The sequence below is a fragment of the Cyprinodon tularosa genome, unplaced genomic scaffold, assembly GCF_016077235.1.
Source record: "Cyprinodon tularosa strain WSP-4 unplaced genomic scaffold, ASM1607723v1 ctg140, whole genome shotgun sequence".
In the NCBI taxonomy this organism is placed as follows: domain Eukaryota; kingdom Metazoa; phylum Chordata; class Actinopteri; order Cyprinodontiformes; family Cyprinodontidae; genus Cyprinodon; species Cyprinodon tularosa.
In genome coordinates, this window is record NW_024038221.1 from 1,212,072 (window position 1) to 1,238,766 (window position 26,695).

At 37.3% G+C, this 26,695-nt stretch overlaps 1 protein-coding gene across 1 annotated transcript in view; it reads right to left on the reverse strand.

The window, feature by feature from the left end:
- jak1 (Janus kinase 1) overlaps positions 1-25,631 on the reverse strand; it is a 55,226-nt gene extending 29,595 nt beyond the window's left edge. The window contains exons 1-7 of the mRNA XM_038278377.1: positions 25,363-25,631; positions 10,605-10,813; positions 7,511-7,634; positions 3,380-3,530; positions 3,052-3,215; positions 2,671-2,939; positions 478-599 (exon numbers count right to left, since the gene is read on the reverse strand). Coding sequence (XP_038134305.1) covers positions 478-599; positions 2,671-2,939; positions 3,052-3,215; positions 3,380-3,530; positions 7,511-7,634; positions 10,605-10,806 — 1,032 coding nt within the window. The 5' untranslated portion in view covers positions 10,807-10,813; positions 25,363-25,631. The remainder of the gene's footprint in view (positions 1-477; positions 600-2,670; positions 2,940-3,051; positions 3,216-3,379; positions 3,531-7,510; positions 7,635-10,604; positions 10,814-25,362) is intronic.
- Positions 25,632-26,695: the final 1,064 nt, after the last annotated feature.

Genomic DNA, 26,695 nt, shown 5'->3' on the forward strand with positions numbered 1-26,695 from the left:
GTGATTTAAGGCCTGAATGCAGCTGCTCTACCATGGAAACCCATTTCAATAAGCTCTCTCTAGGTATTTGTAGGGTGAAAGGATAGCTTCCAGACACCAAGTCCCTCGGTATCCACTGACAATGCTGTCTGGTTTACTGTTATTTCCAAACGTTACCGCTTGACAGTTGACTGTGGAATATTAAGTAAGGCATTTCATTGCTGGTGGCTTCCTTTAATGGTACCTTTTTAAAATGCTGAGCTCCTGAGAGTGAGAAGTAAACTGATACCAACACAGTTAATTTCATAAACCTGCATCTATGGGAAAAAAAATCTAAGCAAATACATTCAACGATATCAATGACCAAACAAAAACCTTATAACAACACAGTGAATTATGTGTCGCTGATACATTTTCCTAACATGACATTTGTACTGTAAGGACACATTTACTACACAGGCTACAGATGGTTGAGTTGTTTTTTGTTTGTCTACTTACTGGAGCTGGTTTTTGCCTCCAAGAAATCCCAGTGGTGCCAGTGATCAGGACTTGCATGCCCTGGCTTGCCTCAAAGTTCTGGTTCTGACCTTTAATCTGCACCTGGCCCTGGTTATAGTTACCTGGAGCAAGTAAAGAAAAAGTCTTTATGTTACAGATTCTTGGCCGAAGAACTTAAGTACACATCCATATTTCTCTTCCCAGTGATGTTTTGTACATTTTCCTAAAAGATTCAATACTTAAATACCAGTTATTTACATTTTTACATAAGCACTTTAAACATCTGTTTTTATCTTCCCTACATGGAGAAAAACCACCAAAGTATTTTAATTTCAGGTTCATTTAAAGCTCAATCCCCCGCCCCCCCCTTAATTTTTGAATCATGCATGTATGTCATCGAAATGCAAACGTGTCTGAATTTCACTGGCAGGAGCACAATCTAAAAATGAGTAATTAGCTCTATATTGCCTTTTGGTTCCAAACAACATACCATGCAATAATACAATCTTGTACCCATATAACCATCTCAGAAATGATCAAAAAATGCTCACACAGTTTAACCTCATTTTACTTAAAGGAACTAGAGGCAAGATGAGGAAATTAGACCCATGAGTGACATAACTGGCACCACAGGTAACTGCAGCCCCCAGCCAAGATGGCACTGGTGTGTATTCACACCGCTGCTGATGCCATGATGCAGTGTTTACTATGTGAGGGTTTACTACAAGAACACTGAGCATGTCTTATGACAGTAATAAGCTCCCTGTCAAGCGACGCTCATACTACCACTACTACTAATTGTATCAAAGCTGTTGGGTGCACCTATGCAACATTAATTAAAGCCAAATCCATAGGACTGCATGGGAAATTCATCCCCTGTATTGCAGCCTATTATGCTGCACACACCCTATTCAAGGCAATGGAGAGATTGGGCCGTGGGGTCATTGGTTTGGGTTTTTAACACTTCACCCGTTTATATATATTTAAACGGTTGACTGTTATTTGGTGCGTTAAGGCCAGGCTGTTGTCGGGCGCAAAAGAAAAATATTCTCACAGTTGGGTCAATACTAATGATGCTTTGATATTTTAGCACGAATGTATATCTGGGGGCGGGAGCAAATCAGTCTTCCAACCTGTGTAGGCTAGACACAAGCTGACAGCCCATCAGCCATGCTTTCTCGAGGCGTTCTCCAGGTGGCCAGGTGACCCATCTTACAAACTAGCTGTGAGGCGAGCTATCATAAGAATACATTACCAGCACCCTGCGGAGAAAGCTGCGAAAGAGGAGAAGTTGATAGAGGCGACGTGTGTCAGATTTTTAGAGACACTATATCGTTAAAGTGGGACATCCATAATTGGAAGTGGGACACATTTTTTTTGCAGCAAAACACAGTAATAAGCAAAAAAAAAAGTATTTATGACTTAGTCAAAATCTTAAGAGACGGATTTACGTGTGATTTTGCAAAGAAAAATCTTCTGTAGAGTTGCTGCACAATCCTAAGAAGCTCACTAATGTCTGCTCCACCAGTGTTGTTGCTTTTGTTGCTTGTTTGTTTGTTTGTCTTCCTGGTGTCCATTTGCAGGAGCTCCTACAGGGTTCTCCATCTGGATTGCCCAAAAGGAACAATTTCTTTTTTACAGACATAGCTGCTGGTTGTATGGTTATGTTGTCTCTTTTTTTTCTCCTCTCTTTCTGTCAAAAGGATCTCTCTCCTTTCCACTGCTTTTCTTTCTTCTGTCCCTCTGTCAGGTTCAGCATTACACACATGTCAATTTGGTAACAAAATGATTAAATAAAGCAGGCCAAAAAAAGCCTCCCTTGGCAAAGCAAATTTGTTCAGCATATTACTCAGATTTGAGTTCTGCTGGCATAATGTTGAACAGGACAATGTACGAAGAAATAACAAATAAAAAAATAAAAAATAAAAAAAACACTAGACCTTTCCTTTTAAATTCTGGATGTAGCACACACATATATTAAATTCTTTTGGCAGAATTCAAATGAGCGATTTTAATCTACATTACTCTAGATTAATTCCAAGATTACTGTGAAATTAATCTAGATTAAAAAACATTATCTATGACCACCACTAATATACATATACATACATATATACACATACACACACATATATATACACACACACATTATATAATAGTTGGATTTCATGTGTTGATGTATATATTTTTTACCATAGTAACCTCCAGTCAGGACCTCCTTTTCTTGTATCACACTGAGGGAGGTGGGCTCGAAGAGTTCGCTGCCTAATTTGCTGGTCAACCCCTCCATAGTGGCCAGATATTTGATCTTCAGATCATAGCAGGTGATGTTGCTTTCTCCAACAGTTTGGGTGTTGAATTCGGCGAGGAATTTCTTGAAGACATTGCTGATGCGAATTCGCGTCAAAAAGTTGCGCTGCTTTATGTTGGCGTTCAGTGACTCTGGGATAAAACGCTTGTAACTGATAGGAATTTAGAGAGAGAATAAAACATTTAAATCAAGAGTTTTACAAAACTTGCTTTTTAAACAAAGGGAACATGGATATTAAATGTTGTATGTTGGGATATCATTACCTCATCTCACGGGAAGCTGTTGAAAATGGTATTTCCTTGTACTTGGCATAATGAGTAATAGCAAGCACAGCCATGCCCAAGCATTCATTTTCTATCTCGTGTTGCTCGGCTTCTGACTGCGCCGTCCTCAGAGGAACCCTGCCTGTCTGAAAGTCATGCTGGCACTGTGCAAAAAAAATATATATATATAACCAGCATTAGGATTAAACTGACATCATTCATAGAAGAAAAAAGACAAGATATCAGAGAAGAATAAGTATTGTTACATTGACAGGATACGGTATAGAGACAAGCATTTGATTAAAAGCTTAACCTTCAGAGTACAAACCTGGGAAAAAAGGTATTCAAGGGAACCAATGTCAAGCAGCGGTGTTCCCTCTGGAATTTTCTGTGGGCTCTGGTTTCTGAGTTTACTGAGGCAGTGTCTCCAAACTGGTGATTCTCCCTCTATGGTGCCGTGCCAGTTCTTGAAGTAAAACCTCAAGGAAGGACAAAAACATCAGGTTAAAAGCTCAACCTAGGCAAATAACATTTGATAACATTATGCAGGTGTATATACACATATACACCTCTGTTTCAATTCCAATACCTGAATTTGGATGTCTGTCGATCAATACCTTTTGCAACATCAGAGCTCTCTTTAATTTACCGTTATCATCCTTACAGTAGATTTTTTAACAGTCTGCCATAAACTCCTCTCCACAAGCAAGTATGATATGTATGAATGTACACATGCCTTTCCTACAGGCAGCTCCATTTTGAAACAATTGCAAGGCACACTGCAAGGCGTGTCACTAGTGTATGACATTTGACAGAAATAGACTGAATACATCTATGCCTATGGACTGCAACCATCGCCATAGATACCCCATCTGGAATATTCTTCAATATTACAATCGATACTGATATTAATATCCAATAATACATCTCTAGCCACCAATCTACAGTCAATGACTCTGCGGGATCAGCTGGGTTTCTCTAAACAAAAGACATTTCACCAATCTGTGCAGTGAAACACCATCAACACCTTGTAAAAGTATATTCACACCAACAAGAAAACCTGTCAAAATCTGCCAGTTTTATGTGCTTTTGCCATCCTGACGTTACGCTAGAATTTCGCCTAGAGAGCGAAAGCAACTCTCACCACGGGGTAAAAGGCTCCATTACGTCACAGAGTCTGCTGGTTACAATTTCAAGAAATCAGTGAAAGAACACTTTCAGAGAGCACTAGATCCAGGATGAGACAGACGGTGGTGTCTCTCTCTACATCATTTTCTCTTTCTTCCGTTTTGATTTAAAAAGTCTGTACTACGCTCCTTCACCCAGCTACATCTAGTCCCCGATTGGTTTTGGTGACACCTGCGAATTTTGTACCTCATCTTTAGCAGGCGCGGCAGGTCTCTTGCTTTGCTGTAATAACCAAAAACACACCTTTTGTGTTGCCAGAATAGCAAAATTCTCCTTGCAGCTCTTCCAAACTGCCCCCTATATAGGGATAACGGGTAAATCACTCCCTCCAGCCCAAAATTTGCTTTTTGTCTGAACGCAGCTTTAGGATTGCAAATTCCAACGTTTTGATGACAAGGCGTTTCCTGCAACCAGAGTGCGTGCTTTACCCACTGCCCCGCTCTGATGTATGAAGGACATGCAATATTCAAACGTACTGAGGTGTGACTGCATGTCAACATATGCTGCTTTTTGTATATATTTAGCTGTACATTAAGTACAAGCATTTACCCAGGTAGCCTGCTGCAACTTATTTATCATATTTTGTTTCAAACTAAAAAACTTTTTATATCAGGCAAAACCACAATACACAGCTTCTTTGATCTATGAACCTAAGGCCGGTCCCAAACAGAAACTGCACAGAGAAGATCATAAAATTAGATGAGGCACTTTTAACTCCATCCAAAAGAAACTCATTTTGACAAAGGGACAGACAGAACAAAAGGGGAAGTGACACTGCATTAAATGTTGCCTAACAGCTACATTGGAATATCTGAAGGGGAACTTGAAGAGTACTGTTAGATTCGTAGAAAAACTACAACCTGATCAATAGGATTCAAACCCAGGGATAAAAGGCTCTCTGGTCTTTTGGATCTGTTGTTCAGAGTTTGGAATCTACTTTTTTAATCACTTTATGATTCTAATCTAGTTAATTTAAAATGAAATATCAATGTATGAGGAGTTACAGCATCAAGGTATTTCATGCCAATAAAATACATCACATGCTGTAATATGCTTTTGATGAGATTTAACAGACGTTGCCCGGTTGACTGGAGTTTTCTCTTTATTACAGGTACGGGTCAGTCCGTACTCACATTTGTTCTTTTTTTTATCTTCAAGCTGTGAAATCATTTTAAATAATTATACACAACTTGTACCTAATGATCAGTTTATATTTTATATTCAGTATTGTCATAAGTTACAGCAATTAATAAAATATATATGATTTAGATGGTAATATTATTTAAAACGATTATGGATTGCATCTTTTAACACAAGAGTAAAAAGAAAAAACATGCTTACCTAAACCTTTGTTTTCAGAGCGGGTTTCGCTAAATTACATTAGTGTAAAAATTACATAAATTACATTTATGTAAATGTAGAATGTTTAATAAGAAATAACTTATTCAATGTATCTAAATTATAAAATGAGGCAAAAAACCAGTGTAATGCTTTAAATCCGGTCCATCTAAGACTTTGGTTTTTCTAGCCTGATTTCTTGAGATGCTTTGTCAATATTTCCACTTAAAGTGATTTCCTCATCAAGTCATCTAATTTGTAAAGAGCAGCAGTTGCTGCGCAAAAAAAAACAAAACACCCACACATAATGACGTTGCAGCTCCACTACTTAAGAGATGGGGTTGTGTTTTCAAGCTTCGAAGCTTTCCCCTTTTTCCTCCAAAATTAAAAAATAGTCAGAGGCTAAACATTTTAATTTCTGTGTCATCAAACTTTCAGTCATATAGGTAAACTTGAACTTTTCTTTAAAGTCTGAGTAGATTTGAAATCATAAGTCTGGCTTTTCAGGCAGCTTTCGGTGCACCAACTTCATTTCCAGCCCATGTCTCTTTTCAGTGAGGATAATGAAACTAAGAGAAAACATTTCACCAGACATAAAGCCTTTTGAAAGGCCTTTCAAAGATTTTATTTTTTATATATTTCATAATAATAAAATACTCTCAAAAACACAATATGCCTTTATAAAGCCTCATTGCTCAAATTAGCTTTTATCAGATTGTTGTTTATTCCTTACGTGATCCTTTCCAGGCGGAAGAAACCAGTAAATCCTATTAGCCCGTAATCAGATTTATATGCAAAAATTCAAGCGCATGTCAATTTTGCAACAGCAGCACTATTTAGTCACATGTGATAAACTCAAGTATTAATTTTACAAGGTCGGAAATACCGTTTTTTTTCCTAAGGGGACAGGTACTGGCATTTTAATACTTGCCAATACTGAATATTCCAATCTGAACACCAAATAAAGTCAGTCATAATGAAGGGTTTTGATCATATTCTCTGAAATGCTAAGCAGACAAAGGTGGACTTTTACCTTGAATCTGGTGCAGGTAAGATACAGATTTTTTTCTTTTATTCATCTTGACATCTTTGCTTAACATGACTTGCAGCCTTCGTTGAGAATAAGCTTCTCTTGAATTGTGCTTTTTAAGTTTTTTCAGAGCAGCAGATCTTTGCTTTCCGACCAGCATGGAAGCTAAACCAACTTTGGGAAATAGCTTAAAAAATTTTTATAAAAGGGACTGCTTCTTCTATCACCTTTATTCACTTGGAAAATTCATTTTATGATCCATTACCATCACTAATTGGGATGGAGTATATGTATGCAAATACATGCTGTATGAAGGAAAAATAAGAGAGTATCATTGTTTTTCCTTATTGGAGCTCATTAACACACGACTCTGAGGTATCGGGTCCGGTATGGGTGCATACCTAGTCTCACCTGCATGCAGTCCCATCATAAGCAGGGACAAAGTTTACCAGTTAAAATTGCTTAAATAAATTCCACAAATTTCTTTATTCATTAAACACAAATAACCGTTTTAATTTGATAAATGTCTCCTTACTAGACCTCTACCTATTAGTCTAAAGGACCCCCGATATGTGCTACTGATTTTTTTTAGGTAAATTCATGAGGTTGATAATGATTATTCTTCCTCAATGTACAATACAATTGACACTGATGGTAAATGTTACATTAGTCTTAATTTAAACCAAAAAAAAGAAAGGAAACATCTATTAAAAAGTTATAATTGATAGCAAATGGAAGGAGCATCAATGCACACGCTACACATGGCTGCTGAATGCAATAATGTCATCGACATCGACCGACGCAGATACAAGAAAGAAGAATCTCATATTACTAATGCATCAATATGAGGTAGGGTACATCTAACCCCAGCATAGTCAGCTACTGCTGTGATATCATTCTTACCTCATGCGATAGTGCAACTTGATACCGGAGTCCTCTGTGACCTTGAACTCGTGGCTTGGAGAATACCAGGTGCCAGTTGCATCATTGTAAAGGGCAAACAAGTTATGGCACAATGGAGAAATAGCTAAGGATGAGAAAAACACAATATATAAGAGATCAATAGTAAAACTAAGAACTATTGAAAAGGAAAATGAAAGTCCTTAAATGGCATAGCAGAAACAGCCTACTGAGCTACATGTACTGGTTAATCAATATAGAGAGACTCAACATACAGAAGTCCTTAAAAATAAACAATTTCTATTTGTACCAAGTTAACTGTGTAAATTCTTCGCTATCCACACAAAACGGGCTTAAACTGGAATACAACCGGATTTTAGCTCAGCTTTTCTGAAGACCTTTAAAGTTGCTTAGTCAGAACGTCTACAGTGCTCCTTGATTGAATTTAGTTACTGAATTAATACAATTGCTTTCAAGCAAAACCCTCGCTGCTTCTCATTATGCATTCTTGAGCATTCTTGTGTGCTCGTGATACGTCATCAGCCTCAGCCCGAGCACTGTTCCAATTGCTGAGAAGGCCAGACCGAGAACGCACCAAATCCCAGGATGTTGTTCTCGCCCCGCCCTCTTTATCAAGTATGCATCAGAGCAAACTTGTCCGATCTTGAGATTGTCCATCATTATTCCCCCACTAATAAAAAAGTAATACTTTATTATTATCTAGAGACTATTAATAACAGGAGGTGAAATAAAGCTCTAAACGAGCCGAGCGTGTGACGTCACGAGTATGCTTCTGTTCCAATTGACCCATATCTGTGCTGCGTGCTCACCAAGTCCATACTTTACTTTGTTCTTGCCAAGACCGGACTTGACGAGAACGCAAGTCCGTTTTTTTTTAGCATTTTGTTTGGAATCCAGCATAATGTTATTACTCAATGACTGGTCATGTCTAGTGGTGCGTTCACACAACAGGCAGTGAACGTGTTGATATTTCCACAAGCCCCGCAGGTAGTTCACTGCTCTGCAGCTCAGATGCAGCGTTTACACCCTGGACCGGATCATCAAATAGGAGGGGCTTCAGCTGACACACCACTGATGTAAAAGAGAGACAGAGGTACACTATCCCCTCATTAAGCTCCAAATTGAATTAAAATCATCCAGCCTCCTTTTTCAGTGCTAGTGTCGTTTTTGCCGATTAGGTTTTTAAGACAGAATTATTTTTAATCACAGCTGATGACGTTACCATCCCAGCAGATGTTAGATGTTGTGCTTGTTCCTATTATAAAGTTATTGCATAACATCCCATATCATTCCTGTGCTTGAAATGCATATAACAGTGGGCATATTTACATTATTTAGTGGCTGGAATGATTGTTTTACATTTAGGAAATCACCAGGCTCTCAGACCCTTCGCTTTGGACCTGCAGTTACCCCTGGCGACCCCATGTCATTTCCTGTCAAGGTCTCACTGTCCCTCAGCATTTTTCAAATAAGCACAGGTGAAACTTAAAATCACTGATAAATGCTACATTTTTCCTTAAAAAACAACTTCTAAATCACCTTGGAGAGGCCATCATTTTCTAAGCCTCAAAAAGCTCTAAAAGAGTCGTCTTTGGTTCATCCAGACGAAGCTCTGGTTTTCAAAAATATAAACACCCAATACCCAAGTCATTGTTCATTTTTAGGTGCTTATTTTACAGAATGTTTAACTGTACTGAAATTCTGTTCCTTAAAACAACAACAACACAATATGACACATGAAATTGGTTTGTTTATTAGTCATCTGCCTGCCTGCTCAGGAAACCAGCCCCCATCTAGCTCCAGGGTTTAGAACATTTGAGTTTTTAGACTTCAAGTTAATTATCGGTGTCAAATCTTGAATCCAAATCAAGCCAAAAGTGACTCAAGTAGGCTTGTCCCGATCCGATCCATGTATCGGATCGGACGCCGATATTGGCAAAAAAATGCGTATCGGCAAAGAATGTAAAAATGCCGATCCAGACTGCCGATCCATTTTTAAAAAAAAAGTCTGGTCCGTATTTTCCAGTTTCGCCGTTTGAAACAATCCATTCCACTCTTTTGCGCCAGTGTTCCCCGAATCCGGTCCGTATTTTCCAGAACACCTTCAACACACCCACGGGTCTTTTTGGGTTTGTCTCCCGGCCTAACCATTAAAACAGGTGAATTGGAAGATAGCGGGGAAAATGTTTATCCTGCACGATGTGTAGATGGAGACTAGGTGTGGAGGACATTGGGGAGTATAAGGCATTTTTGTTTAACTATTATTTGCACAGATTTTTTTTTAACAGTGTCTTTTTTCAAGAGTAGAGTCCTGATTCTAAGTTAATAGACTATTTTCCACTCCTGTCTGTTTTGCATTTTTATTAAAACTTACAGTAATATAGCACCTTTAACTGTTTACGGTTTTACTGCTCACTGTGCAATATTAGATTGCTATTCATAATTTTGTCCAGTTTGTGTTTATCTCTTAATAAACAGGTAAGTTTGTTGTTACCAATCATTGTGTTTTATTCAATCTCACCTAATTTAGCTGGCTAGATGTTATCAAGAGTACTAAAACCCTTTTCAACATGAGTCTTACAACTAAGGCTAAATACTTTAAGTTAAACTTAAATACATGCTCGGATAGGCTGGTATCGGCCAGTATCGGTATCGGATCGGAAGTCCAAAAACAATATCGGTATTGGATCGGAAGTGCAAAAACCTGGATCGGGACATCTCTAGACTCAAGTCAAAGATATGACTTTGTTTAAAATCTGTAGTGATATAGTTTTTAACCCCCTTTCCAGATAATCTGAAATAAATTTTTTTTCAAAAACTAAGTGGACAGAAAAGCTTATTTTGATTAGCTATCATCACTTTACTGTATTACTGTGTTGCACTTTGTTATCAAGTTGTTTTGAGATTTGATAAACTATGCCTGGAACTCTATTTTACTATCTAGGTCTTTGCATCAAAATGCAAATTTCTATCTTGGAGTTCAAATTAAATGTCCAACATCAATGACTGCAATATTTCTCTAACCATCAGTATATGTTAAAGATAGAACCTGATTAACAACAAAGTTGTCACTTACAGCACTTCTTGGCAGCAGTCACACATAGTTCTTCAGCTGTGAAGGATCCTTTGATATACTCCAGGTGGCGTATTTCTGGATCATAGAAGTGGATTTCCAGGCCCAACGTGGAAGCAGGAAGGGAGGAAAACTGGGTCTTCTTATTTTTCCTCATCTTCATACAGAGTTGCCTGCTCAACTCCATCACGAATGAAGATGTCATTCAGATTCTGAAGATACGAATAAAAAAAAAAGAGAAAAGTCAGATAACACAATGAAGGGTAGTTTAAAGGCTTTTCTGCAACAATTCACTTTCTCATTAAACATTTGAATGAACACAGCAAAAAATAAATAATGCATTTCAATAAAATACATTTCAAATTTAGCTTTCAGCCTTCGCCTGGCAAACACCAATTTGTAGTTATTTTGTTTTTGTTCTGCCCTGCAGATCATACACCCACCGGCCACTTTATTAGGTACCCCATGCTAGTATAGGGTTGGACCCCCTTTTGCCTTCAGAACTGCCTCAATTCTTGGTGGCATAGATTCAACAAGGTGCTGGAAGCATTCCTCAGGGAGTTTGGTCCATATTGACATGATGGCATCACACAGTTGCCGCAGATTTGTTGGCTGCACATCCATGATGCGAATCTCCCGTTCCACCACATCCCAAAGATGCTCTATTGGATTGAGATCTGGTGACTGTGGAGGCCATTTGAGTACAGTGAACTCATTGTCATGTTCAAGAAACCAGTCTGAGATGATTCCAGCTTTATGACATGGCGCATTATCCTGCTGAAAGTAGCCATCAGAAGTTGGGTACATTGTGGTCATAAAGGGATGGACATGGTCAGCAACAATACTCAGGTAGGCTGTGGCGTTGCAACGATGCTCAATTGGTACCAAGGGGCCCAAAGAGTGCCAAGAAAATATTCCCCACACCATGACACCACCACCAGCAGCCTGAACCGTTGATACAAGGCAGGATGGATCCATGCTTTCACGCCAAATTCTGACCCTACCATCCGAATGTCGCAGCAGAAATCGAGACTCATCAGACCAGGCAACATTTTTCCAATCTTCTATTGTCCAATTTCGATGAGCTTGTGCAAATTGTAGCCTCAGTTTCCTGTTCTTAGCTGAAAGGAGTGGAACCCGGTGTGGTCTTCTGCTGCTGTAGCCCATCTGCCTCAAAGTTCTACGTACTGTGCGTTCAGAGATGCTCTTCTGCCCACCTTGGTTGTAACGGGAGGTTATTTGAGTCACTGTTGCCCTTCTATCAGCTCAAACCAGTCTGGCCATTCTCCTCTGACCTCTGGCATCAACAAGGCATTTCTGCCCACAGAACTGCCGCTCACTGGATGTTTTTTCATTTTCGGACCATTCTCTGTAAACCCTAGAGATGGTTGTGTGTGAAAATCCCAGTAGATCAGCAGTTTCTGAAATACTCAGACCAGCCCTTCTGGCACCAACAATCATGCCACGTTCAAAGTCACTCAAATCACCTTTCTTCCCCATACTGATGCTCGGTTTGAACTGCAGGAGATTGTCTTGACCATGTCTACATGCCTAAATGCACTGAGTTGCCGCCATGTGATTGGCTGCTTAGAAATTAAGTGTTAACGAGCAGTTGGACAGGTGTACCTAATAAAGTGGCTGGTGAGTGTATATATATGCGCTGTCAGATTTAAAGCGTTATTAACCCTCTAACTGCTTTAGACTATATAACGCCAACACATATATATATATATATATATATATATATATATATACATACATATACATATACACACACATATATATACATATACACATATATACACATACATACATACGTGTTTTATATAGCCTTTTATATAGGACTTAAACACATCAGAGGTGTAAAAGTTTTAGTAGTAATAGTTTTAAATAAAATGAAACGATTCCTAAATCGTCCCCATTTATGCTTAAAGAAAAAAATCAACCCCTACAGGAGCGCTGCATACCTCTGCTTACAAATACCTATAGAGGTGGGGCCAGATGGATCAGGGAATGCACACAGCAATAACAGTGGTTGTAGGTGGAGGATTTCGCGCCATCTTTTTGTTTTATAGACAATATCAGGGAAGCAGACACCAAAAAAGAAAAATCTGATGCAGTAACTCTGCTTAAACCCAAGGAAGGCACCAAAAGAGATTAAAAAAAATACAGACATCCTTAAATACAAGTTCCCACTTTTCCTGCCAGCCCCCAAATTTCCTATAAAAAAACAACAACAAAATAAATCACCTTTGACCCTAAATGACCAACCATAGAAATAATTTGTCAGGGCACATTTTTACATGCTGTAGAGCCATTTTTGGAGCATTTAAACATATAAGACATCATTACAACCCTTACATTCCACATTTTGATAATTAGTATGAAAAAGGTTGATTTCGACTCAATTAAATCCTAAAATGTGCAACAAAAAACTGATAATCATTTTTGTTTTGTTTTTTTACACATTTTTCTGAATACAGAAAAATCCCAGCTATTTCCCTCAAAAATTGTACTGTTAAAAAGTTAAGAAACAAAAAATAAATCAAACTATTAAATAAAAGAATCAATAGCACTTTGGGAACAGCCTTGAAGAAAAAGTTTGGATTTAAACCTTTTCCTTACTAATTAAGCTATCTTAAAAATGTCTAACAAAAACTGAAAACATGGGAGTACAGGGGCTCTTGAGGACAAGCAAACTTCTATTCAATCTCTGAAAACTAAATAATTCGTTTAAATAATAAGAGCTGTGAACAAAGCCAGGATCAAAAACTATGTGTCAACTTGCCAATAAACCAAAAGTCCAACCCCGGATATTATCTCAGTGACTACAGCTGAATTTCTTGAGAAAGAGGATTTCAGTGAGTCATCCCTCTTCCACACAGTTACTCAGATTAACTATTCTGTCATCATCTAAAGTAGACTAAAACAGTGAATGGCACACGTACACACACATATACATACTTACATATAAAAGCTTTTTTGCAATTGACAAGAGAGCCAAATGTAGATTGTTAACAGGGAACCTTCAGTGGGAAAGAGGCTGTAGAGAGCTATAAAGAAATCAACTAGTGATAGATTTTAGCTTATTAAGCTCTAACTGGTTAGAAACCAGTAAAGTCATGATGACAACACTACATTTTAATGTGGATACTGTTACCAAGTCACTTCTGTTTAAAATCTATGTAACCCATAGGGTAAGGACAAATTGGTTACTTGTTCTTATGCCTACTGTTCTCCATTTGAGTGACATCACTGTTTCAACCTTTACATTATACTAGGGCTGCAACAACGAATCGATAAAATCGATAAAAATCGACTTTTAAAAGCGTTGGCAACGAATTTAATCATCGATTAGTTGTGTCGCGCGATTAATGCGTCATCCGCCGCCGCCGTCATCCCGGGGAAGAAAAAAAAATATGGCGGAGCGAGTCAGCGCCGCAGTTGTGTTGCCAACTCAGCGACTTTTTAGACCCCTCCAGCGACTATTTTTTTAAAAAGCGACTAGCGACAAATCTGGCAACTTTTTACGGTGCCACTGGCGGCTTTTGGAGACTCTTACGTGAAAGCATGTATCGTTCCTGCTCTTGTCCTCCAGCGGCAGCTGCTGCTGTGGGGCACCTCCCCCATCCCAACCCCGTTCTCCCTCTCCCACAGGAATCCCTCTCAGTGCTGCAGTCCGAGCCGCGGGATTTTAGTGAGGAGTTTACCCTCAGCGTCCAGACTGCAAATGAAGCGCGCATGCCCCGGGATTGACGGCGCAAATTGATCACAATAATTAAAATAGCCTGCGCTTTGTAAAGTGAAAAAAGTCGTAACATGCAACTTTTGTAAAAAACAAATGAGCATGGCACGGAAGCACCACTGTTATGACGCAGCACCTGAAAAGAAAACACGTTGGAGCCTTCAATGGCAGTGAAGATAGCTGATCAGCAGGATGAGAAACCATGTTTGTTTGGTTTTAAAGTGGGGAAACGTAAGTTAGTTTCTCAGGTAGCTCATCTGATGCTTTCCTTAGCTTGTTAGTAGGTTACAGACAGTGATAAGGTTGGCTTCTTATTTTACTTTTAATTTCATTTGAATTAGCTTAAGCAGCGTTTATATTTTCTTTATAAATAAATTAATTTGCAAATTATGAGGGCAAGGCTTTTAAAGTTTAAATCTTCTGGCAAAGAAAGTAAAGAAGATCCTGCAATTTATGGAAGTAAAGCAGAATAAAATCCAGCAAGATCAGTAATATGTCAATTAATTATCTGCCACATTCCCATGTAAATATCTGTCTTTGGAGGATGTGTTTTTTAGCACCCCTAGTTCTCTCATTTTTATTCCAAATACAATTTATAATTTGAATCACAGGGCTATTTTTATTTCTATGGTTCAGTATTTTCTCAAGTAGCATCTTTAACTGCTATACTTTCCTGTCTTAAAAGGCAGAACTCTTCTAGTCTAAAAAAACCTCATTTGTTGAAATGGGGGGGCCTATTGTTTGAACCCCTTAGGGGCTTTAAAAAACAAAAATGCCTGTCTCTTTTTGCGCTTTATGAAACAAAGTACCCTATATTTTGTGGATGTACAGCTACATTTCTCATGTAAGTTTGCGTAGTTTTAACACAAACATTTATTTTTCATATTGCACCAGTACAGTTAATGAGCAACCTGTACTTGTGTGCTTGTTTGTTCTGTCTAAAATGTTTATTTTGGAATAAAGAGGTTAATATAAAAAAAATATTTTGTGTCCGATTCATCGATTAATCGAAAAAATAATCGTCCGATTCATCGATTTTCAAAATAATCGTTAGTTGCAGCCCTACATTATACCACACTACAAAATAAGTAATACAAGTATGTTAAAGTATGAAAGTACTATATTAGGATTCCCAAGTGAATAAGCCTAAAAACTGTATCACTATGAGTATCAGTAAGGTGTAAATTAAGTCAGAGGTAGCAAACAAATGTTAGTAATTAAAAAAAGGAGGTTGTTTATTTAGGATCCAACTTAAAGAGAGTGCAATACTTTTCCCGAGTATAAAATTGTTTCCTTCCACTAGGGCTGCAACTAACGATTATTTTAAAAATCGATGAATCGGCCGATTATTTTTTCGATTAATCGATGAATCGGACAAAAAATATTTTTTATATTAACCTCTTTATTCCAAAATAAACATTTTAGACAGAACAAACAAGCACACAAGTACAGGTTGCTCATTAACTGTACTGGTGCAATATGAAAAATAAATGTTTGTGTTAAAACTACACAAACTTACATGAGAAATGTAGCTGTACATCCACAAAATATAGGCTACTTTGTTTCATAAAGTGCAAAAAAAGACTTTTTTTTTTTTAAAAGCCCCTAAGGGGTTCAAACAACAGGCCCCCCCATTTCAACAAATGAGGTTTTTTTAGACTAGAAGAGTTCTGCCTTTTAAGACAAGAAAGTATAACAGTTAAAGTTGCTACTTGAGAAATACTGAACCATAGAGATAAAAATAGCCCTGTGATTCAAATTATAAATTGTATTTGGAATAAAAATGAGGGAACTAGGGGTGCTAAAAACACATCCTCCAAAGACAGATATTTACATGGGAATGTGGCATTTAATTAGTTGACATATTACTGATCTTGCTGGATTTTATTCTGCTTTACTTCCATAAATTGCAGGATCTTTACTTTATTTTTGCCAGAAGATTTAAACTTTAAAAGCCTTGCCCTCATAATTTGCAAGTTAATTTATTTATAAAGTAAATATAAACGCTGCTTAAGCTAATTCAAATGAAATTAAAAGTAAAATAAGTAGCCAACCTTATCACTGTCTGTAACCTACTAACAAGGTAAGGAAAGCGTCAGATGAGCTAACTGAGAAACTAACTTACGTTTCCCCACTTTAAAACGAAACAAACATGGTGCTTCCGTGCCATGTTAATTTGTTTTGACAAAAGTTGCATGTTACGACTTTTTTCACTGTACAAAGCGCAGGCTATTTTAATTATTGTGATCAATTTGCGCCGTCAATCCCGCCGCATGCGCGCTTCATTTGCAGTCTGGACGCTGTGGGTAAACATCCTATGGCTCTGACTGCAGCGCTGAGAGGGACTCCTGCGGGAGCGGGGGGAGGCGCCCCACGGCAGAGTAGGAATGATACATGCTTTCACGTAAGAGTCTCCAAAAGCCGCCAGTGACACCGTAAAAAGTCGCCAGATTTGTCGCTAGTCGCTTTTTTGAAAAATAGTCGCTGGAGGGGTCTGAAAAGTCGCTAAATATAGCGTCAAAGTCGCTGAGTTGGCAACACTGCACCTGCAGCGCTGGCTCGCTCTGCCATATTTTTTCTTCTTTCCCCGCTTCAGTCAAGTGGATGTGATGACGGCGGCGGCGGATGACGCATTAATCGCGCGACACAACTAATCGATGATGAAATTTGTTGCCAACGCTTTTAAAAGTCGATTTTTATCGATTTTATCGATTCGTTGTTGCAGCCCTACCTTCCACCCTTTCCAAAGAAAGGATGGCAGTCTTTTTACAATCTCCAAGTTATGGTGAACTCTACAAACTTTCCAGGGAATTTTATTTATTTGATCATTTATTTCGAACACTTAATAAAAAGCAAATATAAGTAAATTATTAAAGTCATACAAAACAAAACAAACAAAAAAGAAGAAAAAGAAAAAAAAAACATATGTACATCCCATCATGTTCGAAAAGGAGTAGGAAGAAGTAATAAAACTTATTAAATCCTACCCCTGTTCTATATTAACATCTACCTATGTTTAAGCATACATACATATCCATATATACACACACACTCACCCATACATATATACATATATATATATATATATATACATACACATACTCACAGATACCTATACATATATATACACACATGCATACTTACACATACACCCGTATCTCAAACACATCAAACATACATGCATATACATACACACCCCAATTACTATAGACAGTATACACATATCTCTATCTACATATACGTACACATACGTATATGTGTATGTGGAATACGAGGACAGTGGCAGAGGTGGGAGATGTGGAGTCAGCAAGTCATCTCCATGCCATGTATTTGTTGTTCTCAGCCACTGAACCAGGCGAGTCCAATTAGCATAGTTTAATTCACTGTGAAGATTGAACTCACCTGGTTCAGACATGAGACCATACCCCATTGCGCAAAAACGTATGCAAAATTAGCTTGAGCCATGTTATGACATTCTATTGCAATTCCATTTAGTGAAAAAAATTGTGCCTCATCTGTACAAGCAAGAAAAAAGAAAGATTGTTGCTGAACTGTAGCGTGAACCCTCTGTTGTGCTCTCTACAGACGTGGACTTCTAGAGCAACAGAAATTTATGTAGCTATACGATGATCTGTTTAAAGGGATTTGAAGGTTTCACGCATGTCATTGCGTATCAACTTGTTTTGATATAATTCACTTTAATTTCATATAAGATCTGGATTAACCTGCTGAGTTTTTAAGTTTTGTTTTAATAAGAAAATTTTTTTAAATTAATCTTCAAAAAAATAATCAAGAGCAAAGTTATAGCCATTTTCTTTTTTTTTCTGGTGATCCGAAAAATTATCTGATCCGTGATTCCAAACCATGATACAACCTGAACCATTAGTTTTGTGATCCATGCACTACTAAAGATTTCTAAATAAAAGGGTTTTACAGTTATATGTATTTATTTCATTATTCATTTTAAATATATTTCTAATTATTTAAGGGGACATTAAATGCTTTGGTTTTATCTTTGCAATTTGATGGCATATTCAATATTAGAATCATGTATTAGTTATATAATTAAATGCTATATTGTCTTATTTAATTGTCTTATTGTCCCATTTTGGGAAACCCTGCTTTCCACAGGAGATAAAAAAAATTACATAAGCAACATACGTAATACGTAAGCAACAATTACGTACTTCCAGCACGAGAGTCCCTGATTGTTGGGATCTGAAGCTTCGGTGGGACGGAAATGGAAGTAATGATAGCAAGGCGGGCTAATGTTACCCTCCTTCAACAAATGATATTATTGCAGGAGGAGTACCAAAATCACATTTTGTGGAGAGCGCACTCTCAAAAATAAAAAAACAAAACAGAAAAAAAAGGGGCCATCTTAACATTTTTGATTATCCTGCTGGATTTAACTGAGGCCCAACACACACAATCCGCAGCAACATGAACATCTCCCCCCCACCGCTTCTCCCCCCCAACAGTACGGCGAGCGTTACGGGACAAAATGTCTTCCACGGCGTCCGCATCACCTACCTTCTCAAGTGATGAGGTTTGTTTACATAGATAATTTTACAGATAGTATTTCATTAGTCTGTGTGTTCAGTACCGTCTCAGTTCATCTTTCTCAACTTGCCGTAGTTACTTTTGAGCGTAATGGGCGATCTCGCAATCGCTAGTTTGTTGGCTCTGCGCTGCCGTAGCGCAAAGATGTCTGCCTCCATGGCTACGTGACCCGCTCCTATGTAATTATAAATAACGAATTCTAAGGCAACGCAAATATTAAGGTTAAGAGGCTGAGCTCGTAGATGATGATAAATAACATAGTTATGTATAATATATTACATTTCTGACTATATATCCCTGTAATTATTACACACTGTAGCTTTAAAGGTGAAACCATATAAAACATTGAATATTTTTGAAAACTTGGGTGAGAGGAAAAAAAATCAACTATAATCTGGGGCTGAAATAATCAGATTAATTGATTATTGTAATAATTATCAAGCAATTTAGCAATCAATTAATCATACATTGGAGTATAGAGTAGGGGTGAGTATTGGCATGGGTGTTGACATACGATACGTGTCACGATACTTATTATCACGATATTGTAATATCAGTATAAACTGTGATATTATTCCAAGCTATTAAAATTAAATGAATAGATAAAAAAGCAAGTGCTATGTATCTTCATTAGATATTGATCATTTAGTTAGTTTAGTGTTTGGGGTGTGAGTCACTCTAGGTCTTCCACTGTGACTTCCTTAACTGCAGATACAGCACTGTGCCACACAGCAAAGGGCTTCACAGCTCTATCTGCCAGAGTGGCTGTGCAAAAGGAGCCAATTTTCCATCAGGCACATTTTATTTATTTTTTTAAATCAATACTAGAAACTACAAGATCGATATTATATAAGAGGCCAAAAATCCCGATATATTGCCACATCGATTTTTTTCTCCCACACCCCTATAGAGATTAAAACGTGCCTTTAGCTAACAGAGCAACACACTGGGAGCAGTAAATGTACCAAAATTGTTAAATCAAAAAATATATACTTTATCTGCAATTAAGTTAGATAAAAAAAAGTTTTCATCTGCTCTATACAAAACAAAAACTTTTCCTTAAAGCTGAAGTCTGTAAGTTTTTAAGATCACTTTTTTGTCATATTGGCTAAAACTGTCCCTATGCCCAGACAGCAGTACATGTGATATGTAACCTGTGAAAAAACTGCTTCAATTGGTCCCGCATACTGCCTGTATTTCAATCTGGAAAGAATATTTCGGGACGAGTCAAAACAACCAATCACAGCCAGAGGAGCGTCTGATGGAGTGTCAATCACAGCTCCCCCCCCCTCACCGCTTAACCTGCCGCAGCGCCCGGCTGCCGCAGTCAGGAGGACGCGCGTGGAAGTCATGGCGGAGCGACAGCCACCAGCGAAAGAGAAACTGCCCTTACTGCCCCTGCCGACAACTGCTTACACGGCAAACTTCGGTATAACCAGCATCTTATATCTAGCTGCTTGGAGGTGAGTGTTATCGCTCTTACCGGTTCACACTCCATGCCGCGTACGCTGCTTGGATGCTTGTGGTCGCATTCGGTAGCCGCGCAGGTGCTGTGAGAGGGGTGGGGCTTGGAGGTGGGGCATGAGTGAAGCAGAGAGGGTGGGGGAGTGGCGTGAAACCTGTTTTTCTTCAAATCTTCAGTCGAAGTCTGCTCTCTTCTCAATGTTACAGACTGCTGCTTTAAGTGGAAAAGCTTTAGTTTCACTTAGTTCAATTCTGGAAAAAAATAAATAAATAACTTCTTTAAGAAACCTTTCCCTCTATGATTATCAATTGAATAATCAATAAAATGACCAGCAGTAATTGATTATTGATTAGCAATATAATCATTAGCTAGCTCTATTATGATTGATAATAACTTCTGCAAAAGCCAAAAAAAAAAACAAGTTGATCACCCTCAGAAATGTAAAATAAAACAAGACAAAATGTAAAAACTCAGATTGTCACCATCCGTCCTGTTGTCACCAGCCCCTGATTTCCGATCAGTCAGGATGATGCATTTTCAGCTTATGAAGGAAAAGCGGGCTCTGATGCATAAGCAGATGAAAGCTACAGACAACGATTCTCTGAACTACAGCAGCTCTGCAAGCCAAAGGTGCAATCTGGAGCAAACACTAAAACATTCAGGCACCTTCAGGGCTGCTAGCTTGAGTCAATTATGTGAGCTAAATATAGCACTTTGATGAGCAGTGTAATGTTTACAACCAATATGTGAATGCTATAAACCTAACAACAGTAAGAGAAGGGTTCCAAATTAAAAAAAAAAAACAACTTGCTAGTCTGATTAGGACTTCTTTTGTGGAAGGAAGAGCATTAGGTAACAGGTTAACTAATAAAACTATAGCTGAGATGATTAATCAATTATAGAAATAATCAACTAATTTAGTAATCAAATTGAATAGTAACTTAGACTAATGGTACAAAGACTTAAAAATGACCTATCTACATCAGTAATTAAGAAAAAACTAAAAAATACAAAAAAAATCTGCTTTTTATGCACATGTACGTTTAATATCTAGAAATGTTTTGCCATTTACAAGCCATTTAAAATGTGCAATAAAGGTTTTTTTTTTCTAAATTTCAAACATTTGTTTAATTAACCCATTTAGGCCTAAAACGCCTGGAAAAAACACCTTAAAAACCTATGGCCGATTTTAAAAAATACCCCTAAAACCTGAAGTTTTTCTGTAAATTCAGCAACTGTGTCAACGCCTAGTAAATTATTGATATCTCAGCTTCTGTAGCAGATAGAACTCAAAATATATTTTATCTTTGAAATTCTTCCAAAAAAAAAAAGTGAAAAGCAGTAATAAAAAAAATAAAAAATTCAACCTTTATTTTTTCCATATGTAATCATGTCTTCATTGAGAATGTGCAATATAAAACGTTTTTAAAATAAAGAACAAACATTACATAAATAACTATCTGATGATTACTTATTAACAGTATTATTATGCATAATAATGCATATGTCTGTGTTATAAATTGCATACAACTTACCTCCAGATGGCCACAAATCTGTCCCGGGACATATTTTGGGGGAACTGCGTCCTGAAGAGAGGTTTACTCTGTCGCCAATAATCTCTTCGTAGCCTACTGGCAACACAAGAAGTCCCATGCCCATACACAGCCCAATAAATGTCTTCATCTCCGTCACAGTCACGGGTGACCACTTTGCCATCTTTGCTCTTGTTGGAGTTTGGTTTGTTTGGTCACTGTACCTATTCGTCTCGGTAACAAGATGCATCCAAAGTTCTTCATTAAAAATATGCTCAAATGCCTGCAGCGGTGTGGCGTCTGCAGGCAAATCAACTTTCACTCCAGGTGTGCGGTTGAAAACACTCCGTGCATTGCGGTGGTAGTTCGATTGGTTCAGCGCGTTCAAAGTCATCATTTTCATCTATACCGTCATCAAAGCCGACACACTCCTCAAAATCACTGCCTTCCGACATCTCTTCTCTGTCAAACTCCTCCATGTGTGCTTGAAAAAAAACTTCTTTCTTCTTGCTTGACTTATATGCTCTCCCGGCGTCAATGGTAGAATTACGCAACAGCGCCCCCGGCTTGAATGGTAGAAATGCGGTAATGCTTTCCCGGCCTAAATGGGTTAATCAAAAATAATTGATAGATTCAACTGATTATGAAATAATCTATCGTTGCTACCCAAAACAAAACTCTTCACCCACCTAACCAATTCTGCAGTAGGACTTGATGATGAAAACATCCGCTAAACCTGGAGTAAGGGTCATAACAGCTTACATGATGTTTACAAGCAAAAGAGGAATCAAATGAACGATTGACAATCAACTTAGTCCCATCAGAGCAACACCAATCTACAAACACCGACCTATGAGCGGTTGTGACAGAGAGAATGAGCAATTTAAAGCAGGTGAAACTAGTTTCATCGGAGGTTTATCATTAGATAAGGTACCGATAAGGAACTCTGTTATCAGTGAGAGGAAAAGATGAGCTGCAGCAGCTCTACAAGAAAATAATGTGATGATATGGTTCATTGTCCAATAAAAATATATGGAACGGACCTCTATGATGAGGAATGTGTGATACATGAACAATGACTAACTCTGTGTCACATTCAGAGCTGGCTGCAGTGCATCATTATTCCTCTGGAGGAGGTTGTTCTGCAGGCAGAGCCCTGTGTGAACTATGTTAACGCTGTAAAGCCCACAACACCACCTCAAATAAGAAAATATAGAATTCAAAAAGATTATTCAACTGACTTTTTAATTATGTCCCTTTTGGATCAATATAGTATTTCAGAAAACCTTGCATAAAGCTTTCAGAGCTGTCCAAAGGGCTTTAAAATTTTCTTTTCATAAAACTGTAGGGGAAAAAAATACACATTCTTTGCAACACTGCTTGACTGTAGAGCCTAAAATCACCACCAACCACTAAGTGACCGTCTGTGTGGCCAAAATGTATCATGCACAGATGCCTCAGAGTTCAATTTAAAGAAATGACTGAAAGTATCCTCTACCTTAGCGTGAAGACGCTGAGCAGCTGTATCCTGGAACACAGGAAAGTCTAGGCCTTTACCTGCATATTGGGAGTGTAATGTAATACTGATTGCAATAATCAACAAGAAACCATAAAACTTTTTTTCAGTTATACTATATTTATACTACCTACTTCTCCAGTTACATTATGAAACCAAAAATATAGCGAAGTTCTTCCTGGACAAATCTGAGTAGTCATACATCAGAGGAGGAGGGTTTTACTTCCAAAACATCCAAAGACCTCCACAGCCCCTCATGCCTTCGTTAATGTCCCTACAGCATTCTATCAGTTCAGTTCATTTGATATGAATGCAACAAATCACAATAGTCATCTCCAAGTAAAATCGAATCACATTTTACACACCAGTTTATTCCAGTCACAACTTGCCAACATGTCTTTTAGTGCTTAAATTAAGATGATTAGGATGGAAATCGAAAAATATCAAATATAAAGTCAAAATATAAAACCATGCTAACAGTTAAAAGTAAACATTATTTTGAGACACTTCATGTTCATTTTCATGATATCAAGCAGTTTAAGGTTTTACTATGTGGCACTGTTTGACTTTTTACATTTAGACGGTGACCATAAGAGGTTTGAAAAGCCCTAAAAAAATGAAGATGTATACGATTCATTTTTTGCCAAGTAATTAATGTAAATTAGAAATACATCAATAAGGTCATAAGGTAATCTTCTATATGGTCTTTTATCAATTAGCACAATGTTTATGCCCATTAAATCAATTAGAATGAAGCATCTGGTGACATTTGATCTTAAGTATATTTAGTTAAGCCAAAACTAACAGGGTTAGTTTTGGGTTAAGTAACAGCTCCAATTCAACCTCACTTCTTATAAAACATATCTGTTATGTATATCATTTGATTTAAGAATTCTAAAAAAAATAATAATAATAAAATAAATCATAAACACAAAAGTAAATCTCCTTTAAAACATCTTCGAAAGTATTTTTGTTGTTGTTGAAATGTAATTTAAACACCTCCACTTCCTAAAACAACAATGTTTACATTGTTTGACTGAGTTATCAGATTATGCCAAAATATGGAACAAAGTGTCACTTGGTAAAAGCTGCTAAACCACTAAATAAAAAAATAAAAAAACAACCACTGTGGAGAGAGAACATGCTGCAGAAGCTGTGGTATCTCAGGTGCATAAAGTCGGTCTGTTTACTTTCCTCCTTTAATTTAAAGATTTAGATCACAGAATCCCTCCAAATAAATCAAAATATTAAATAATTAGAAAAAGGGGTTCATTACAAACTTAGATTCTATGTATATACTCGTATCGTATCGTTTGTATCTTAACTTGTAGTCATAAATTATTATAAATATATTCTTGTGTATTTATCAAAAATTGCAAAAACGAAAAAAGTCAAATCTAAAGGAAAAGCTGTTCTTTTAAAATATTTAGTAAACTCTAGTTTTGTCTAAATGTCAGGTAACTGCATCTTTAAAATAGGATTAAGGTAATAACCATTTCCATTTTAAGGGGAATCCCTTGTTGGTTAATTAACAGTCGAAATTAAACGAAATTTATTACTGAAGCGGCCCGAAAGTGATTATTCTACATTTATTTTCGTTTTCTTGCATTAAAGAGCAAAGGGGAAAAAATCAGGTGAAAAAAATATTTCACGCCAGCCTTAAAATATCGGTTATCCTGAAGTTTATTTCCAATTCTTCGTTTATTAACCGTGGTAATAATCTAGAAGAAAACGTTAATGGTGCATCTAAGCGTCTGTTTGCCTTTAGAGCAAATCAGAAAATGGACGGACTGATCGAAAGTGTGTCAGCTAACACTAGCATGTTAGCAGCTTGGATAGCAAGGTCCGTAAAAACCAACCAAAGGGAAATATATTTAATGAGTGGGTGTTTTCAGATGGAAAGAAGAGACTGACTATTAATTAAACTGACATTTACTCACCAAACAAACTCCGCCAGGATGGCAAGTTACTTCCTTTCGTTTAGTGGTACATTAGTTGAGACGTGTCGACGGAGTTTCTGCTTTTCTCGGCGTTTTTCGTGAATACCTTCTAATCGGTTTGATTCGAAAACAGCTCCCAAATATATTCCTCTGTCCAAACCGGCTTACAACGTAGAGAAATTTAATGTCAACTTTCTAAACTGAAGACACCGAGACCTTCCTCGGCGGCTGCTAACCCTTCCTGATAACTAACTCCCTTTCCCGAAACTAACGCAGTAGCTGTCGGTATAACTCCGAAGCTGATTGGCTAATACGGCTGTCAATCAAAATGACGACATTAACCCTTTAAATCAAGCAATTGACGAGAAAACTGATTTTTTTAGATCAATTACAATGTTTTGACATAGAAAACAAATAATCTAATCTTAATAAAACCGTATCCGCTGTGTTGCTTTATAAATTAGAAAAACAAAATTGATGAGAGAAAATAAATATTCTGGCTTTATTAAACATAACTTATACTTATATTTCAATAATATTATACATTTTTAAAATTCTGCCCTGTATAGATTAAAACAGGTTCATATTTGTTGGTTTATCATTTCTATCGCAGCAACTTTTTTTTTTTTTGCTATAGCATTAAAACATTGCCAACTGTTTTTGCTTTTCATGGGTTTATTTGTATTTATTACATTTTTTTGCCATTAGAAACACCTTCAGAGATCTGAATATGTCCTATCATGAGGGAAAACTGCATCAACCTTATACTGTGCAGCATGTGATAAAGTAGCTGCTGCATTACTTTATCTTTGTTTAGTTTATGCATTATTAACTCTTTCTCTTACAGGCTTATCTTATTAAATGACATACCATAGATATGTTGAAGGTGGACATTTTATGTTTTCACATAAATCTCTCTAAAAAGGATTCCTTGATACGGAGAACCAACCACCACTAATTAGAACTAAGGCTTTCAACATCTGCAGGCCAGCGTTTGATGGCCATTTAAATTTGCCCTGTAACTATGATTGTCATTATCAACATGACTAATTAATCATCCATCTTCTTTCAGCAAAAATAATTGCGAAATTTTCCCAAAAAAAAGTCACCTTTACTTGTGCATTTACTGATATGAACTGTAAATAATAACCCCATCTCCCCTGCTCCAATACCGGATATTATGCCCAGTGTCATCAAAAAATTTGACCCTACTGGTTCTACTCAGGAAGTCCTTTTAAAAGTCTGCCTCAAAAATAAATTTCATATTCTCTTCGTGTCAATTAGGAACTACCCTTTAGTGTTTTGCCTTAAATTAAAAATACCTTTATTCATG